At 51.0% G+C, this 20,269-nt stretch overlaps 1 protein-coding gene across 7 annotated transcripts in view; it reads right to left on the reverse strand.

Annotated features, from left to right (window-relative positions):
- AAK1 (AP2 associated kinase 1) overlaps positions 1 to 7,693 on the reverse strand; it is a 90,830-nt gene extending 83,137 nt beyond the window's left edge. For 4 of the 7 annotated variants that reach the window (XM_069877715.1, XM_069877713.1, XM_069877712.1 and 1 more), the window contains exon 1: positions 7,425 to 7,691. In XM_069877715.1, the coding sequence (XP_069733816.1) occupies positions 7,425 to 7,587 (163 nt within the window). In that variant the 5' untranslated portion in view covers positions 7,588 to 7,691. Of the gene's footprint in view, positions 1 to 7,424 lie in introns of all 7 variants that reach the window. The other 3 variants (XM_069877710.1, XM_069877709.1, XM_069877711.1) reach the window with 2 other exon arrangements.
- Positions 7,694 to 20,269: the final 12,576 nt, after the last annotated feature.

Consider the following 20,269-nt stretch of genomic DNA (forward strand, 5'->3'; position numbering starts at 1 on the left):
TATGTCACCTTCAAAGGAAGCTTCAAGTCTCAAGGGAAGCATGCAGCACCAAGTCAGTTCAGACCCCTTATTAGCCATGATTAATGCAGGAGGTTGAGCTTGGAAGGCAGCAAGTGCTAAACCCAAAGTACATTCCAGCTTGTCTTCATCACATTGAGAACTTCCCACCTGCTCTCTTCAACTGCTGATGGGCTCCTGGACAAAGGCAAGAAGGCTCATGACACAATAAAACATTACGGCAGTGCATATTCTCCTTAGATTCAAAACATCACTGCTGGTGTCACACCCAGAGGTAACCTGGTCACATATAACTGCTCGAACACTTCTGCAAGACCACAAGTCAGATAGTTAAACCCTACCTCTTCTCCAGCCAGAATCCCAAATCCAAGCTTTCTTATACTAAGTAACAGACAACTTCATAAAGCTGTTGCAGAACTGCTTGAATTGGAAACTCTTTTGTTTTAACATGGAGGGCTCTTTCAGGGAAGACTGTGGAAAATTCATCCTCCATGAATGCACTGGACAAACTCTGCCACTAAATACACTTTTAGCCGATACAGTTATTGCATTCCAAACTGGGCACCCTCGTGTACAAGCCCAGAGCCCCTCTCTGATACAGCACATAAAGCTTACAAGTGAGACCAGACAACAAAAGAAGCGTGGCCAGCAGCTCAGGGGAGGTGATATTCCACCTCTACACCACTCTCATGAGTCCTGTGTCCAATTCTGGCATCCCAAACATAAGAAGGACATGGAAGTGTTGGAACGGGTCCAGAGGAGGCCACAGAGATTATTTGAGGGTTGGAACGCCTCTGCTGCAAGGACAGGCTGAGAGAGTTGGGGTTGTCCAGCCTGGGGAATAGAAACCTCTGGGGAGACCTTGGAGCTGCCTTCCAGTACCTGAAGGGGCTACAGGAAAGCTGGGGAGGGACTTTTTACAAGGGCATGGAGCGATAGGATGAGGGGGAATGTCTTTAAATTGGAAGGGGAAGACTTAGACTGGACATGAGGAGGAATTTCTTCACTATGAGAGTAGTAAGGCCCTGGAACAGGTTACCCAGGGAAGTGGTGGCTGCCCCATCCCTGGAGGGGCTCAAGGCCAGGTTGGATGCAGCTTGGAGCCCCTGATCCAGTGGGAGGTGTCCCTGCCCATGGCAGGGGTGGGACTGGATGGGCTTTGAGGTCCCTTCCAACCCAAACCATTCTATGATTCTACACCGCTTTCTTACACAGTTAAATCCACACCTCCTTTCCCTCCCCAATTACATTTAGGGACATGGCGCACGCTCAGCCCCAGCAAAGTCTGTGCTGCTAAAACCACCAAAGCGCTTGGGATTCCTCAGCATTTACTCAACAGCTCACTCGGGATTCTGCACCAGTTTGTCTGGCTTGTACACTCAGAAAACCAGACTCCTCAGGCACTGCCCTACCGAGCAGCGCAGAGCATGGCGTACAGGCCCTGCCTCGCAGGGAAAGCAACAGGGAAAGAAAATTAACAATCACACATACCATTCTAAGAGGAGAAATGGTTTAATTCCTAATCCAAATGTCACTGGTCTGCTGATTGGCAGCTGGCACTGGGCAGAAGCTAGAAGGCAATAAGTGACAAAACACACTTCAAAGTGCTATCTTGAACCCAACCACACTGGAACCGGATTGAGGATCATGTAAATCTGCAAAATATACCTCGGATGGGGTTTGGTTTAAAGTGAATTTATTTCTGAAGCCTACGCGTAAGCGTAACAGCTGACAGTGACTTCAGGGTGCGGCGCTGCTCCAGGGAAGGGGAGCTGGGGGTAAGGGCAGGCAGGGGCCAGCGATGTCTTCTGCCATCAACCCAGCAGCTCCAGGGGCACCTTCCCCCTGGGCACGGGGTGAGCACTTACAGCCTCACCACACTCTTCAGACACACGTTGGCCTGCCTTTCTGCTGAAGAAAACCACCACGAAACCTTATCCGTGTCCATTTTTCCAAAATGGAGTAAAAATCATAGCTGGCAAATTTAAGCTGACTTTGCATTGGTTTATAATGTCTACCATTAAATGCTGCGCAATCCAGAACACAGCAGCTGGCAGCACACACAGCCACGCATCTGAAGAAATGTCACTGGAATATCTGACAATTATTAAACCTGAATCCCCTAACTTACACATTTTAAGGGGAAAAGACTACAAGTAGCACTTCAGAAAAATACTACTAATGTGTAGTGACTTTTCACGGAGCTGAAGGAACCCAGCTTGTAACTTTCTGCTTCAAGGAGACCAAGACAAACAAAATTTGGTTGGACTCAATGATCCGGTGGGTCTTTTCCAACCTGGTGATTCTATGAAAATCCTGCTGGAACGTATACTCCAATGCTTATGGACCTGGGATCAACTCAGCTCTCTCACGATCTTGCAGGTACAGAAGTAACATAAAACACAGCCCCTTGAGAACTGGACACGGGGGCAATCATGGAATCGTTTTGGTTGGAAGAGATCTTAAAGATCACCTAATTACCCCCCCTGCCATGGGCAGGAACACCACCTACCGAATTAAGTTGCCCAGGGCCCCATCCAACCTGGCTCTGAACGCTTCCAGGGAGGGGGCAGCCACAACTTCCCTCAGCAACCTGTTTCATGGCCTCACCAAATCCCCACTGTGTTTGTCTGAGCTTAGAAAAGTCCATGTGGGTTGTGGTACCTGGATCCCCCCGCAGCCCACAAACTCCTTCGCCAAGTTCTGATTTTTGGCAACACCCTTCTAAATGTTTGTGCTGCTCTGGTCCCCATCACAGACACTGTCCTCCCCACAGCTCCACTGTGGGGTGTTGGGGTGAGCTGTTGAGTTCTTCTCCCCTATCACAGAGGCAGAAACAAAAGCAGCAGCCAATTTGATCACAGTGTTTTGGTTTCCTTCACAAAAAAACACCAGTAACACCAGCTCTACTCACTCCCACGCTCCGAAGCCTTCTGGACGTTCCCTTGGCTCCCCAAAACACCAGGCACTTGAGGGCAGAGGGGGTTGTTCCCCACACTGCGCTGACTTCAACCCTGGCCTGCCATGACTACAAGGCCAGCACTGCTGACCTCCCAGTGCAGACAATCCTTACGTAAACTCTGAGGTGAATTCTCAAGAGATAATTCATGCTATTCTATAGCTTAGAGCACAATGAGTCCAGACTCTACAAAGAATCACCTATCGCAACATACTTTCTGTAAAGAACATGATTCACTGCTATTGTAACACCACAGACAAGCAGCCATACAGGTTCATTCTACATTATTCACAGAATCATAGAATCATCAGGTTGGAAGAGACTCACCGGATCATCGAGTCCAACCATTCCCATCAGTCACTAACCCATGTCCCTCAGCACCTCGTCCACCTGTCCCTTAAACCCCTCCAGGGAAGGGGACTCAACCCCCTCCCTGGGCAGCCTCTGCCAGTGCCCAATGACCCTTTCTGTGAAATATTTTTTCCTGATGTCCGTCCTGAGCCTTCTCTGGTGGAGCTTGAGGCCATTCCCTCTCGTCCTGTCCCCTGTCCCTTGGGAGAAGAGCCCAGCTCCCTCCTCTCCACAACCTCCTTTCAGGGAGTTGCAGAGAGCAATGAGGTCTCCCCTCAGCCTCCTCTTCTCCAGGCTAAACACCCCCAGCTCTCTCAGACGCTCCTCGCAATCCTTTTTCTCCAGCCCCTTCCCCAGCTTCGTTGCTCTTCTCTGGACTCGCTCCAGAGCCTCAACATCCTTCTTGTGGTGAGGGGCCAGAACTGACCCCAGGATTCGAGGAGCGGTCTCACTAGTGCCGAGTCCAGAGGGAGAAGAACCTCCCCGGACCTGCTGGTCACACCATTTCTGATCCAAGCCAGGATGCCATGGGGCTGTCTACTTCCTTCCAACAGAGGGAACGTTCCTCCCTGCCCAGGAAAGCGAGTATCCAGACACAACTATTTTTAAGGGGGTGTTCCTCACCGCAGTGGATATTGGGGGGATCTAAACAAGAGGCTGCCTGCGTGTGGAGAGCTCTGGCAGCATGCACACCGCCTGCGGTGAGGACTCCTCTCCTGGGCCAGGGAGCTGGCATCTCCAGCAGGGTTGCTCAGCAGAGCTGAGGATGACCAGGCACAGCTGTCACAGACAGAGGTAAAACCCAGCACTTCAATCCAAAAGTTCCGGTTCAACCAGTTCCTCAGGCTCACAATTCAGGTCACCCTCCCCCCAGTCCATCATCATTTCAGGACTCTTTCTCTCAAGCCACTTCTACATCTCGTTTATTCTCTAGGCTTCAAACGCTGCACCAAAACACAGGCCTCTTCTCGGGGATGAGAGATGTTTCTTTCCCAGACATGATACTCCTCCTTTTCCAAGGTGCTTCCCAGGGGACCTTTCCTTTTAGCAGAAACAGCCAGGACTTCACAAGTTGCCTTTTTGACACTGCTAACCACTAAAATTCACTGCAGATACAAAGAAGTTTTCCAGCTGAGGGTTCAGAAGTTGGTAGTGCAGGGATCAGGCTGCCGGAGAGCTCGCCGGTCTCCAGCTGACTCAGGGAAAAAATCCTGTTTACCAGCTCTGGGAGAGCACACGCAGCTAGACCCAACGGACAGAAGCACACAAAGCTGCAGCATTCCTGACCCACCTTGACTCCCCAGATGATCCACCTTTCCTACAATGGAATCATAGAATCACCAGGTTGGAAGAGACCCACCGGATCATCAAGTCCAACCATTCCCATCAATCACTAACCCATGTCCCTCAGCACCTCATCCACTCGTCCCTTAAACCCCTCCAGGGAAGGGGACTCAACCCCCTCCCTGGGCAGCCTCGGACAGGGACCAATCACCCTTTCCGTGAAAATTTTTTTCCTAATGTCCAGCCTGACCCTCCCCTGGCTGAGCTTGAGGCCATTCTCAAGAATGAGAGAGCAATGAGGTCTCCCCTCAGCCTCCTCTTCTCCAGGCTAAACACCCCCAGCTCTCTCAGCTGAAATGGTATTTTCACCCCTCTGTTCCCATCCAAAGGCAACAACCTGCAAACCTACCAGCTACCTCGCTCGGGCCCCTTGGAGACTTCACCTACCACGCAGGATTTCTGACTGCTCGCACCAGGAGGCCAACAACGAGGAAAATACCTGCCTAGCACACTTCACCAAAAGACCTTCCTTTGCCTTGCAGCGTGAGCAGGAAGAGACCATCGCACCTATTTTACAGGCCTGCTGCACCTCCCTTGGCCTCTGCACATTCATAGAATCATAGAATCACCAGGTTGGAAGAGACCCACCGGATCATCGAGCCCAACCATTCCTATCATCTAAGAGTTGTAGCCAACCCTAGGCCATGCTCCACCCCAGACGCCAGCCAGGACCCCAGAAATCATAGGGAAAAGCCCTCACAAGCAGCAGTTTCTCCAGGACAGCAAAGCACAGCGGGGAAGAGCTTCTCCTGGGCAACCTGCGCTGCCATCTCACGCTTTTGGTGGCTGGAGCTTAGGCCTGCAGAGCTCCAAGGGCCCAGTGACACACAGACTCGCTTCCTGGCGCTGGCAGCAGCGGGGCCAGAACCCGCCAACAGATTGTTCATCAGGAAAAAAAGCCTGTTTTCCCACATTACCAGGAGGAGGCCAGCCTGCATCGCAACAAAAAAAGGCTGTGACAGCTTCTTAGGTTTAGCTGATACCATTCCTAAGCTCCTAGGACCAAAAACGCCTCAGAAACATCAGCCAAGGCAAACCTATACTGCGAATTTCAATTCAGGAATCACTCTAGTCAGTAGTTAAAGGACTGTGTTCAGTGCTGCTCTCAGCTCAGCACGCAGCAAAACGTATCAGAAACCGTGTCAGGAAGATGGGCAGAGATCTATTTTCTTGTACACTGTGGTGACTCATTACAAACCTGGACGCACACAGCGTACACAGATTTTCTTTTCCATTTTAGGCTTCTTTCTGTAAAAGCCAACACAGGTCCTCCCACTCGGCTCTCCTACAGCAGCCACTCTCTCCTTTGCAATTGCAAGATCAAAACAAAACACTGTTTTGATCGAAATTGCCAAGGATGCTGCACTGGAGGTGACCAGGAGCAGGTCTAGGAGGCCAACATCTGCTGAAGGTCGAAGAGAAGGTTCAGCCAGAACCGTTCATAAGGCTCCTCGCAGCTCAAACGGATGAAATGTAAAATGTTAGTTAAAGCAGCAGCGCTGGCTACCACTGAAAACCCACCACCAGCAGCTCGCTGCACCGCCAGGACTGTGCACAGAGAGCGTTTTATAATCCCTGCTGTTCAGTTTTAGTTCTCTAATTGTTTATTTTGAGGAAAAAACCAAATGCAATCGGCATTGCTGCTTTCCCTGCAGAAACCTCACATGAAGAGAAATCCCTCATCCCAGGTCACAGCCTCCCTATGCAGATGGCAGATCCACAAGGAATGTATTCCAGTGGTTTATTCCTTTCTACTTAAGGCAGGAAAGGAGACAACCAACTGACAAAAGTTCAAGTGAAGCCCACTGCTTGCTTTATTTATGTTTGACAACTCTACTTTTGGTTTGTTTTAGGCTTGAGTTTTTTTGCCCAGTTTAGGGCAAAGCAATTAAGTTCTGAAATCCCCTGAATTCCTAAAGCATTTAAAAAACCCAAAACCCAACCCAAAGCCAGCAAACCGGGTGGGTGAGTGTCCATCTCTAGAGAAGTTTAAAGGACGGGTAGATGAAGTGCTTAGTGATCTGGTTTAGCAGTGGTTGAGCTTGATCTCAAAGGTCTTTTCCAACCAAACCATCCCACGATTCTAAACCAGCACGGGAAGAAGACTCGGTTCGCAGACACAGCTGGATTGTGGGGCTGCCAGGGACGACGTGATACTGGGGGGACTGGGAAGAGGGGGAGATGGAGCTGGGGAGGAGACGGATTCAGAGGAGGAGTGGAGATGGAGCCAAGGAGATGGGGATGGAGATGGAGCCAAGGAGATGGGGATGGAGATGGAGCCAAGGAGATGGGACGGAGATGGAGCCAAGGAGATGGGACGGAGATGGAGCCAAGGAGATGGGACGGAGATGGAGCCAAGGAGATGGGGATGTAGACGGAGCCAAGGAGATGGGGATGTAGACGGAGCCAAGGAGATGGGGATGTAGACGGAGCCAAGGAGACGGGGATGTAGACGGAGCCAAGGAGACGGGGATGTAGACGGAGCCAAGGAGACGGGGATGTAGACGGAGCCAAGGAGATGGGGATGTAGACGGAGCCAAGGAGATGGGGATGTAGACGGAGCCAGGGGGACTGGGGGGGGGAACATGGAGCCAGGAGGACTGGGGGGGGGAAGATGGAGCCAAGGAGATGGGGGTGGAGATGGAGCCAAGGAGATTGGGAGGGGAAGATGGAGCCAAGGAGATGGCGGGGGGGAGATGGAGCCAAGGAGACTCGGGGAGCCAAGGACGGGGGCCCGCCGAGGAGTCCTTACCTTCCGCCAGCACCTCCTCCACCGTCACCTGGAAGCGGCCGACACCGAACACCCTCCCGACGTAGCCGCTGCCCGCGCTGACGCCGCCGCCGCCGCCGCCGCTGGGGCCCGAGCCGGGCCCGGAGCCGCCCTGCTCCCGCCGCGAGTCGAAGAACTTCTTCATCGCTCAAGGGGGGCGGCAGCCGCCGGGCCGGGGCGGGCGATGCTGCGCCGAGAGGCCCGAGCCCCGGCTCCTCCCGCTGAGGGGGGGGACCCCGAGCCCCAGTAAAGGGGGGGACGAGCCCAAAGAAAGGGGGATATAGCCCCCCGAGTCCTGCCAAAGCGGGGGGTCCCCGAGCCCAGTAAAGGGGGAGGAGGGGAACCCCGAGCCCTACTAAAGGGAGACTGGGGGGGACCCCGAGCCCAGTTAAAGGGGAATGTGGGGGGATCCCGAGCCCAGTTAAAGGGAGACGGGGGGACCCCAAGCCCTACTAAAGGGAGACTGGGGGAGACCCCGAGCCCTACTAAAGGGAGACGGGGGGGACCCCAAGCGCTACTAAAGGGGAATGTGGGGGGACCCCGAGCCCTACTAAAGGGGGATGGGGGGCACCCCGAGCCCAGTTAAAGGAGGGGGACCGCACCCCGTTAAAGGGGGACGGGGAGAGGGAGGGGGCCCCGAGCCCCGCTGAGGAAGGGGGTCCCGGGCCTGGCGGGGCCGATCGAGGCGCTGCCCTGCGAGGGTTTCCGACCTGCGAAGCCGCCGGGCGGGAGGCGCTGGTCCCTGGGCCCGGGCCGCCGCAGCCCCTCAGGGCCGCCCTGCGTGGCGGGGCCCCCCGGCCGGCGCCTCCATCCACCGCGGGGCCGGGCTGCCGCAGCCCCTCCGGCGGGTCACGGCGGGGCCCGCATCGCCGCCCGGCGGAGCTCCCGTCAGGGCCCGGCCCCGCCGCCGCCCCGCGCCCGCCCCATCCGACCGGGAACCGGCCCTCACCGGAAGTGACGAACAACTACAGCTCCCGGCACGAAGCGCGGCGGGCCCAGCACCGCCGTGGCCCCTCCCGCCCCTCCGCAGGGCGTTTGGCCTGCCGAAATGCTGTAGGGAGCGAGCGGCGGGGGAGACGGTCCTGGAATACTCGGTCCTGGGGCCCCGTTGAGGCCCGGGACCGGCAGGGACCGTGCCGGGCCCGCCGCGCTGCATGCCGGGAGTTGTAGTTCCCGCGCCCCGCAGCGCAGAAGACGGCCGATGGCGGCGCCGGATATGGCGCGCAGCATGCTGGGAGTTGTAGTTCCTGCGCCTTGCAGCGCTACAGAGGGCCCGCGGCGGCGCCGGGCCCGCCGCTATGCATGCCGGGAGATGTAGTTCTGGTGGGCGCCACGCTGCACAGCGGGAGTTCTGGTTCCCGCGGAGCGAGTGAGCGCGGCGCAGGGGCGAGCTCTGTGCGGCGGGGAGGGAGGAAAGGAGGGGGCAATGGCGGCGCGGGGTCCGCCGCGATGCATGCTGGGAGTTGTAGTTCAGCCCGCGCCGCGCTGCATGCCGGGAGTTCTGGTTCACCCCGTGCTGAGCTGGACGGGGGGAGAGGGAAGCGCTGGGCAGAGTCGAGGGACGGAGTCATAGGAGCAGAGAATAGTTTGAACTGAACACTTCCAGGGATGGGGCAGCCACAACCTCCCTGGGCAACCTGTTCCAGGGCCTCCCCACCCTCACCATGAAGAATTTCCCCCTTATGGCCAGTCTACATAAGCCCCTCTCCAGTTTATCCCCATTTCCCCTCGTCCTGTCGCTCCAGGCCTTCATAAAAGGTCCCTCCCCAGCTTTCCTGAAGCCCCTTCAGGTACTGGAAGGTCGCTCTAAGATCTCCTCGGAGCCTTCTCTTCTCCAGACTGAACATCTACAATCCCCTGTAGCTGTTTTAGGCCAAGTTCAGCTGACGTTCCATCAAGCTCTGCAAGCGCATCAGGGAGGAGCCACTGTGATGGGCCAGCGCTTCTCTCCTGCTGCTCCCTGGGGGAGTTTTCAACAACAGAGGATCACAGAGCCATGGGATGGTTTGGGTTGGAAGGGACCTCAAAGCCCATCCAATCCCACCCCCAGCATGGGCAGGGACACCTCCCGCTGGATCAGGGGCTCCAAGCCCCATCCAACCTGGCCTTGAACCCCTCCAGGGATGGGGCAGCCACCACTGCTCTGGGTGTCCTGTTCCAGGGCCTCCCCACCCTCACAGCAAAACATTTCTTCCCAAGATCTCATCTCAATCTCCCCTCTTGCAGCTTCAAACCATTCCCTGTCATCCTGTTGCTGCACTCCCTGATCAAGAGTCCCTCTCCAGCTTTCCCGGAGCCCTTTTCCGTAGTGGAAGCTGCTCTAAGGTCTCCCAAGAGCCTTCTTTTCTCCAGGCTGAACAGCCCCAGCTCTCTCAGGTATAACACGAGCAGCCCTCTGCTGTGACATCTTGGGCTTGACCTGAAGTACAAGGCTTGTCTTCACACAGGCTCTGCTTGCGCCTACTTCAGGATCCTCAAATAAATCTGAAAATAAACAAGGAACAGCCCAGTCCTCAAAACTCATTGAGTGCTTTATCCCAGTTTGCTTTGTAAGGCTCATACCATAGATTCACTACTAAATTACATCTTTCTCACCTTCCCTGGAGGTGTTTAAGGGACGGGTGGACGAGGTGCTGAGGGACATGGGTTAGTGATTGATGGGAATGGTTGGACTCAATGATCCAGTGGGTCTCTTCCAACCTGATGATTCTATGATTCTATGATTCCCCTTTCCAGTACCCCTCTCACTGCAACATACTCAGAAAAAATGGGTATTAGGAAAAATGTCCTCAGTGCTAGAGTGGTGAAGCATTGGACCTGGCTGCCCAAGGCAGTAGTGGAGTCTCCTTTTCCTTGACATGTTCAAAACCATATGTAGATGTGATACTTTGGGACGTGGTTTAGTGGGCGTGTTGGTGTTGTGTTGATGGTTGGACTGGATGCCCCTGGAGGTCTTTTCCAACCTTAACAACTCCATGATTCTAAGATGTTCACAAGCAGTGATGCAGCTCATTGAAGAGCCCAAAGCCCTTGGGTCAGGCTTCAGTGAAGTTCAGGTTAGCTCAAATCTCACAAAATTTCCCTGAAATGCACTTTGGGTTCTTTTGAGCCTTTTTTTCCCCTCAGAAATTAGGAGATTTTTCCAGCTTACAGCATCTACAGCAGTCAACTTCTCTCCTTTTCACATGCATTAACAGGGAAAGCCAGAGATGTGGTTTGAAACAGCAGAGAGGAACATTAAAATGGCAAATTTTTTTTTCCCTGCCTGGCACTCAGGACATAAACCCCAGGGGAGAGGAAGACTGCTAGAGGAATGCCTCCAGGCCAGTGCTGCTCTCCTTCCTCCTCTCTGACTGAGGTAAAAGAGGAAACCAGAGCGTGCTCGTGTTTCCCCGATGACTGTTATTTCCTGTGGGGTGGTAATAACTACATTCATCCTGCTGACAAACTGGATGATCTGAGGGCTGGAGCACCTCCTGTATGAGGACAGGCTGAGAGATGAGGTTGTTCAGCCTGGAGAAGAGAAGGCTCCATGGAGACCTTCTGGTGACCTTCCAGAACCTGAAGGGGCTACGAGAAAGCTGGGAGGGACTGTTCACAAAGGCTTGGGGTGATAGAACGAGGGACAATGGGTATAAACTGGGGTGGGGAAGGTTTAAAGCAGACATAAGGAGGAATTTCTTCACTATGAGAGTGGTACGACACTGGAACAGGTTGTCCAGAGCAGTGGTGGCTGCCCCATCCCTGGAGGTGTTCAAGGCCATGTTGGATGGGGTGTTGGGCAGCCTGATCTGGTGGGACGTGTCCCTGCCCATCACAGGGGGATTGGGACTGGATGATCCCTTCCAACTCAAACTGTTCTATGATTCATAGAATCATAGAATCACCAGGTTGGAAGAGACCCACCATATCATCAAGTCCAACCATTTCCATCAGTCACTAACCCATGTCCCTCAGCACCTCATCCACCCGCCCCTTAAACCCCTCCAGGGAAGGGGACTCAACCCCCTCCCTGGGCAGCCTCTGCCAGGGACCAATCACCCTTTCTGTGAAAAATTTTTTCCTAATGTCCAGTCTAAATTCAATTATTCCAGCAATGACAACAAGACTGGATCAGCATATTGTAAACAAGCCTAATTCTTTTTCCCCTGCAATGTTTGAAGACTTTAAAGACCCAGGTGGCTCTCCGAATAAGCAAGTAAAATTGCTGATGATAATATTTAGCATATTGGATACACAGGTCTAAAAGTGCATCACTGTACAGTTGCTTTTCTGCTGAGCCACTGTGCCTCTTGATTGCAGTTAAAGCTACATCTCTTCCATCAGGCTTGTCCTCAGCAGTTCTTGTAGGTGAGGGCCTGCAAGCCCACCCTGCAGACCTCAAAGTCCTTCTTGGCTGCCACCATTCACCATTTGCAAGAGGGGCTTGCAGAGCAGCTCCTGTCTGCACCCTGCATCCACACAGCAACTACATTCAGCTAACACAAGCACTAAAGCAGTCCTCTTTCTTTTAACAGATTTTAGATGTCATTACTCAGCTGGGGTTTGGGGCCATCTGATGAGTTGTCAGTGGTCCATACAGAAGATTCACTTGCCCTTGAGGTTAAATACAAGCTCTGTAAAGTGTAAGTTGCTTCTATCCACATTTTTTTTCTCTTAATTACTCTAACCTGTGAAAGATCCCCAGGCATCTATTAAGGCTGAGGTAAAAAACCAGTGCAAAAAGAGAGTCTAATAATCAGTGATTTCTGGGAACTCTGCAGAACTGAACAATTTCCAAGGAAATTGGGCATCTCTGTACAGTACAGGGAAATGACTCATTTCCAACTGAAGAAGATAAAGCCTCTTGCCGTGCAGAGAGCTTGCAGATGCACTGCTCAACACCCTGACTAGGCACTGAGAAATCCTTTTTTCTCATGTCCCCGGGGGTGCTGAGGTCCAATGCAGTCAAACATCAAACACTCACACAACTCTAGGGCCTTGATGGACACACAAACTCTGTCGGTGGCCACTCTGGGGAGCAAAAGTGCAGCAGAAGCCGATCACTGGTTGCTGATGATGTTCTTTATTCCAGAAGGCACCAGGCTCAGCTGCACTGCTACAATCCCAGTGACCTTCCCAGGGATGAAAGAGAACTGAGCCTGAAAGCTTTAAGTGAAAAAGCAAATCAGTGATTGCCAGCAGAGCCGTGGGCTGGCTAGCCCTGTGTTAGCCTGGAGCAACTCCAGGGTGCTCATGGATTTGTCCCACTGCAGAGAGAAACCTCCATCTGACTAATACCATCAGCCCTAATCACCACATTTTAGCTGTTAAAATATTCAAGTCCTAATGACGTGGTCAGCAGAGCTGTTTGCTTGCATATTGTCTCCCCCATCCCTGGTTCCCTCTATACTGCTAAGAAAATACATTCCAATCCCTAGGAAGAAGCACATTAATACAGCTGTATCCCTCTTGATCAAACTTTCCAGTCAGCTCAGCATTTTCTAAATAAAAACACCCGTTTGGCAAGGTTTCCTGCGATGAACGGAAAAGCGAGGGCACACTGGCCTCTCCTGGATGTGTTGAGAAGTGGAAACAGCGTAGAAGAGAGCTGGCACAGCTTTCTGAGCTTGGTTGTCCATGACTTCCCAGGGCAACAAAGTAATGGTCATGTTTTCCTGCAATCGATGTGTAGTAATTAAGTCTTCTCATCCAGTTGGCTTTATCTTCATAAGGACTTTCCCTTAACCACATACATCTACTGCAAAAATTTCTGTCAAGGTTCTCCCCAGCTGAAAAGTAGTAGAGCCACGATTCTATCCATCAGGAAGAAATTCTTCACAACAAGGGTGGGGAGGCCCTGGCCCAGGTTGCCCAGAGCAGTGGTGGCTGCCCCATCCCTGGAGGGGTTCAAGGCCAGGTTGGATGGGGCTTGGAGCCCCTGATCCAGTGGGAGGTGTCCCTGCCCGTGGCAGCGGGTTGGAACTAGATGATCTTTAAGGTCCCTTCCAACCCAAACCGGTGTATGTATTTGATGATTTTATGTGTCCTACCTGCAGTGCTCTCAGCATCCTTTGCTCTGAGTTTGTTTTGCCTTTTGGAGCAGCCCTACTCGTGTTGCTTTGTAGCACTAGGTACATCATGTTATGATGCTTAACGTGTCGTCTCCACTCCAGACATTGTGTCACCAGTGAGTTTCTATCGCATTCCCACAAAGGAACGACTACCTGTGTCCCTTAGACTGAGCTGGGCAGTCGCAGCTCTCTTTCTACCCCTGAGCTGGGTTATGACCAAATTACAGAGCAGCTAAGCAAGAAAATGGAATGGTTGGACTCGATGATCCGGTGGGTCTCTTCCAACCTGGTTATTCTATGATTATTGTATGAAAAAGCTATATAGCAGCAGGTATTAATTAAGGAGAAAAAGAAAAAGAAAACTGCTCATTTCTTCCTCAGAACTATATGTATGCTAATTGAAGTAAACATTCATTAAGCCCATTAAATGAAATCTAGGTTTGATAGTGCACTTAAGGCTGCTGGAGGCAATAGTGTAGCCATGGTATCCGCATGGTGTTCCTAGTCTGCAGTGCGGGCAAGGAAGGCTTAGGTTGTCCCACAAACAATATGTAGTTTCCGCAGAGGCAGTCAGAGTTTCCCTAAGTGAATGTCTCTCCACAGAGCTGGCAAATGCCCTAATGATCTGAATTAGCCTTGATAGTGGGGGGTTGTTTGAGGCAAAATTATTGTATTTGTATGAGCTGTAATGTAAAAGCAATGATAGCATCTAGAATCATAGAATCACCAGGTTGGAAAAGACCCACCGGATCCATTCCCATCAATCACTAACCCATGTCCCTCAGCAGCTCGTCCACTCGCCCCTTAAACCCCTCCAGGGAAGGGGACTCAACCCCCTCCCTGGGCAGCCTCTGCCAGTGCCCTATGACCCTTTCCGTGAAAAATTTTTTCCTAATGTCCAGCCTGAACCTCCCCTGGTGGAGCTTGAGGCCATTCCCTCTCGTCCTGTCCCCTGTCCCTTGGGAGAAGAGCCCAGCTCCCTCCTCTCCACAACCTCCTTTCAGGGAGTTGCAGAGAGCAATGAGGTCTCCCCTCAGCCTCCTCTTCTCCAGGCTAAACAAGCCCTCCTCCCATCCTCGATGGAAGCAGGTCTATACCATGACAAGCAGTAGAATTCTGGTGGCACTGCACCCACACGAGGTGATGCTCTCCCAGCAAGTAAAGAGAAGAGCTTATCAAGGCCAGGCAAGCCTAGAGCACGTGAAGATTCCAGTGTGTCTCCTGCCACAGCCTGTGCCTTCACCTCTTTGGGGATGTCAGCCTTTTTCCCCGTTTTTGGTTTGAAGAGTGGAAGGTGAGACAGCAGATCCAGAGTCAAGAGCAAGTGGCACCTTACATGACTGCAAAGACCTCTTCTAAATCATAGAATCACATCTTGGATCATCAAGTCCAACCATTCCTATCTGCCATTAAACCATGTCCCTGAGCACCTCATCCACCCACCTTTTAAACACCTCCAGGGGTGGTGACTCCACCACCTCCCTGGGCAGCCATTCCAGTGCCTGATGACCCTTTCTCTGAATTTCTTTTTTCCTGATATCCAGTCTTGAACCTCTCCTGGCATATCTTGAGGTAAAAGTGCCCTACGGTCTTCACAACTCCTCTATACAATCATAGAATCATTAGAGATCATCAACTCCAACTGTACCTATCCACTACTAAATCACGTCCCCAAGCATTTAATCTACCTGCCTTTTAAACACCTCCAGGGATGGCGACTCCACCACATCCCTGGGCAGCTGTTCCAGTGCTTGAAAACCCTCTCTGTGAAGAAATTTTTCCTAATGTCCAATCTAAACTTCCCCTGACTCAGCTTAAGGCCATTCCCTCTTGTCCTTGTCACTTGGGAGGAGAGACCAACACCCACCTCTCTATGAACTCCTTCCAGGTCTCCCTTCAGAGGTGCTTGGTGACTCCAGCCCCCCTCTGGATGGCGTTTGTTAGCTGCCAGCCAACCAACGGCCCAGCACTGTTTGCAGTTTATACCTCCAGTTAATAAAAGAAAACACTAGCCCGGGCTCATGGCCAAGTGCAGCCTTAAGTTTCTCTGTAAGAGAAAGGCAGAAGGTGTGGGTGTTTCTGAGACAGTGTCAGCGCAGCATATGCTGGGGGCAGCAGCGTGGAAAGCATGGAGTGTGGCAGCACCCGAGAGGCAGTTGTAGTTGCCACCGTTACAAATTGTAATAGCGTCCAGGATCTCCTCTTGTGGGCCTGTTTATCTGAAAAATCTTGCAACTGAAACACGTTTTAAATGGGGAGTTTGAGTGCTGGTTCTTTTCTACAGCTGCTCATTGTTGTAGAATCAGAGAATCACTACATTGGAAAAGACCTTTGAGAACACCAAGCCCAACTGTACCTGTCCACTACTAAACCAGATCCCTAAGCACTCCATCTACCCATCATAAACCCCTCCAGGGATGGGGACTCCACCACCTCCCCGGGCAGCTGTTCCAGTGCTTGAGAACCCTTTCCATGAAGAAATTTTTTCCTAATGTCCAGTTTGAACCTGCCCTGGCACAACTTGAGGCCATTCCCTCTCGTCTATCACCTATTGCTTGGGCAAAAAGACCAACTCCCACCCCTCTGCAACCTTCTCTTCTCTTCTCTTCTCTTCTCTTCTCTTCTCTTCTCTTCTCTTCTCTTCTCTTCTCTTCTCTTCTCTTCTCTTCTCTTCTCTTCTCTTCTCTTCTCTTCTCTTCTCTTCTCTTCTCTTCTCTTCTCTTTCTCTTTCTCTTTCTCTTTCTCTTTCTCTTTCTCTTTCTCTTTCTCTTCTCTCTCCCCTATGGTTTATTTTCTAAGGTGTGTAGACCACCATGCCAAAGTGATCTCTTGTTCCAAACGCACTTCAGGTTAGAGGGATTTTCTCAAACCGGTTCTGCTCTCCTGTTCCTTCTTGGCCTCGTGTGACATCTGTGTTTATGTAACCAGCCCAGATCTCTCCAGAGAGCCCTTGACTGGCACAGCAGTGCTGGTACACTCTGCTCTCGGCTTTGGAAAATCCTGTGTAAATTACTAAGAGATGGCGTGCTGCGCATTCCCCTGATAGCACTGACTGCACAAGAAGAGTGTTTCTAGTGGTTGTGGTACTAATGAAGTGCTAACATTGCTTTCATTTCTTACATGAACTGGAATATTTCAGTCTTCCCACATGAAAAAAAACCTGCTTGCCTATTTCTGGGAGCGTGTTTGTCACATTTCTTCCTCTCTTTGTGTGAAAAGGGCTTTGCTGAAATAATAGAGCAAAGGCTTCAAGTTGGCTCTTCCTAGGGTCTTCCCCAAGGTGCCACTGTTCCTACTCCAAGGCGCCACTGTTCCTACTCCAAGGCTACCTCTGACTTGTGGAAAAGGACATTTCAACTTCAACAGTGCTAACCTGGAGGTGAGGAGACGTCTTTGCTCCAAGTGCCAAAGACATCCCTCCATCTCTGCAGCGAGTCCTAATATCTACTGCTAACTGTGTGATAAATCTCATATTCATTTGCACAAGGTGAGAATTCTTTACTCTCCTAGGAGTTTTTAAAGGATTTTCACTAGACTGTGGGTAACTCTAGGCTTGCTTTATTAGCAACCCAGTGTTGGGTCATCACTTCAGTGAGTGGCAAAACCCCCCACAAAATCATCAGATATTTATATACATTATCCATAGGTATTCTTTCTTTGAAAAGTTCTTGGCATTTTTCCATGGTGTTTTCCCATGAGCACTCAGTTCTCTGTTGTTCATTGTTCTTCCTTAAAGTCCACCTTGACAATTCATTTCTGCTGTCTCTTATTGGTTCTCCATCAGAATCAATAGCTTGGGTTGGAAGGGACCTTAAATATCATCCAGTCCCAATCCCCCTGTGATGGACAGGGACACCTCCCACTGGACCAGGCTGCCCAAGGCCCCATCCAACCTGGCCTTGAACACCTCCAGGAATGGGGCAGCCACCACTGCTCTGGGCAACCTGTTCCAGTGCCTCACCACCCTCATAGTGAAAAAATTCCTCCTCATGTACAGCCTAAATCTGTCCCTCTCCAGTTTATACCCATCGCCCCTCGTCCTATCACTCCAAGCCTTTGTGAACAGTCCTTCCTCAACTTTCTTGGAGCCCCTTCAGGTACTGGAAGGTCGCTCTAAGGTCTCCTCAGAGCCTTCTCTTCTCCAATTCTCTCAGCCCATCCTTGTATGGGAGGTGCTCCAGCCCTCGGATCATCCTTGTAGTCTCCTCTGGACCCATTCCAACAGCTCCATCTCCTTTGTATGTTGGGGATTTCAGAACTGGACACAATGTTCCAGATGAGGTCTCACAAGAGAGGAGCAGAGGGGCAGAATCCCCTCCCTCACCCTGCTGGCCACGCTGCTTCTGATGCAGCCCAGGACACAGTTGGTTTCTGGACTTGGAGCACACACTGACGGCTCATGTCGAGCTTCTCATCAACGAACAATGATGCTTCATGCTTCTCCACCAATCATAAAAATCGCTTCTCCTCTTTCTTGAGACACTTCTATTTATTCTTTAAAGCTTTTAAAGCAAACCTCAAGCAATGCCACTAATCTTATTCTATGCCAATACTCAAAGCAGTTTAACCCTTTAATCATTAGTTATCATTCAATAAAATAGCTGTTCTAGGGTTGACATTTATTGCATAACCTCTTGATTCGGATGGACTGGGCTTTAAACCAGCCATGGAAAGGGCTCTGCATCACTGAACAGCATTCAGGGCTCTGTGGAACTTAGCAGTATTCTTAGAACTGCCCTAAAGGTTACTTTCCTAACCATGGTTCTGATCATACTCTTGACACGATACTCTCTTTATCACAATCCCCTAGCAACAATGTCTAAGTTGGACATTGATACTTCCTTATTTCCTTTCATAGAATCATAGAATCACCAGGTTGGAAAAGACCCATTGGATCATTGAGTCCAACCATTCCTATCAAATACTTTAGCACGGGCACACAAAAATCAGTGCTTTAGAAAAGCAAGCGCTTTGGGGCTTTGGGCAGCCTGATCTAGTGGGTCGTGTCCCTGCCCATCGCACAGGGTTTGGAACTGGATGATATTTAAGGTCCCTTCCAACCCAAACTATTGATTCTATGATTCTATGTGTTGAGTCAGGATCTGGTTTCCAAATGGACTGCACTTACATGACTAATTCTGGGTAGCCAAAAATATCCACACAAACATTCTGCATCTTCAAGTATTCCTCTCTATTTGGAACCTCTCCCAGGGAGATAGAAAAGGTTAAATTATGCCAATCACAAATGGCAGGGTTAGTGCAACATTTAAAGGATAAATGACTTCCAGAGAAGATTAAAAAGTTCTGATCTAGGATAATTACTCTTGGATATACCTCTGCCCTCAGTGTTAGAGCCACCCTGTCCTTGGGGCTGAAGAGGCTCGAAAGCAAAGAGAAGCTTTTGATAATACACAGGCTAAAAAAATCAGAGGTGGTGTAAGGTGGAAAAACACAGCAGTTCTCCTACTGCTGGATTAAAATGAGCAGGTGTCGGCTCAGAGCAGGAAGCAGCTCACGTGAGGGGAAGGGATGAGAATGAGACACTAATAGTTGTAGGAAACAATCATAGAATCATAGAATCATAGAACCATAGAATCATAGAATCATAGAATAGTTTGGGTTGGAAGGGAGCTTAAAGATATTCAGTTCCACCCCTGCCATGGGCAGGGACATCTCCCACTGGATCAGGGTGTCCGAGCTCCATCCAAGCTGGCCTTGAACCCCTCCAGGGATGGGGCAGCCACCACTGCTCTGGGCAACCTGTTCCAGGGCCTCCCCACCCTCATTGTGAAGAAATTCTCTGCCCCTCTCCAGTTTACACCAATGGTTCCTCATCCTAGAGAAGAGTTTCTCCTTAGTGACTGTTGATGATAGTCCACACTGGGTCCTGGTTGGGGTGAAGCGCTGGATTTTGCAAGGAAAGAGACTCTGCAATGGACCTTTTTTACCCTAAAGGCCTCTCCTGGGTGGCTTTGGGAGCCTGAGCCACAGAAGCTGCACAGACGTGTTCACAGCAGCACAGCCTGCATTCATCTGAGCTGCTAAATTTAGGTCTGTCCCAACAAGAGAGCATGCGTAGAGACGCACAGGGATGAGAAATGGCAGTTGTATGAGCTGGAAAAAAGAACCCGAGAGGGTTGTTTTGCTCCTTGCTATAGGACCAAAGCTCCTGAGGATAAACACAGTGAAGACAAGATATATATTACTACAAGGCTGATTTCTCTCTCTCAGCTTCATGATCTTGGACAAGGCTGACCTTGGCAGTGTCACATCGGGGTAAAACTTAAGTGGCTTTGGCTGAAGGGTTTTGACTTGAGGGTGGTACCATTTTTAGGGGCAAAAATAATCATAGAATCATAGAATCACCAGGTTGGAAAGGACCCACTGGATCATCGAGTCCAATCATAATGATCGTTATGAATTTTCAGAGTCATTCTTACAGAAATCGTGGCCATTCGTGATGCATAGTTCTTCAACAAGGGGGAACAATGCTGGAGACCTGGAGAAGTGCTCTGGGAGCAAAGGAGACACGTGATGCAGGTAAGAAATCCCTACAAACAGCGTTGGGGGAGGAACAGGACTTCTTAGAATCATAGAATCACTAGGTTGGAAAGGACCCACCAGATCATCGAGTCCAACCATTCCCATCAATCACTAAATCATGCCCCTCAGCACCTCATCCACCCATCCCTTAAACCCCTCCAGGGAAGGGGACTCAACCCCCTCCCTGGGCAGCCTCTGCCAGTGCCCAACGACCCTTTCCGTGAAATATTT

This window comes from Phaenicophaeus curvirostris, chromosome 27 (assembly GCF_032191515.1).
Source record: "Phaenicophaeus curvirostris isolate KB17595 chromosome 27, BPBGC_Pcur_1.0, whole genome shotgun sequence".
Taxonomy (NCBI): domain Eukaryota; kingdom Metazoa; phylum Chordata; class Aves; order Cuculiformes; family Cuculidae; genus Phaenicophaeus; species Phaenicophaeus curvirostris.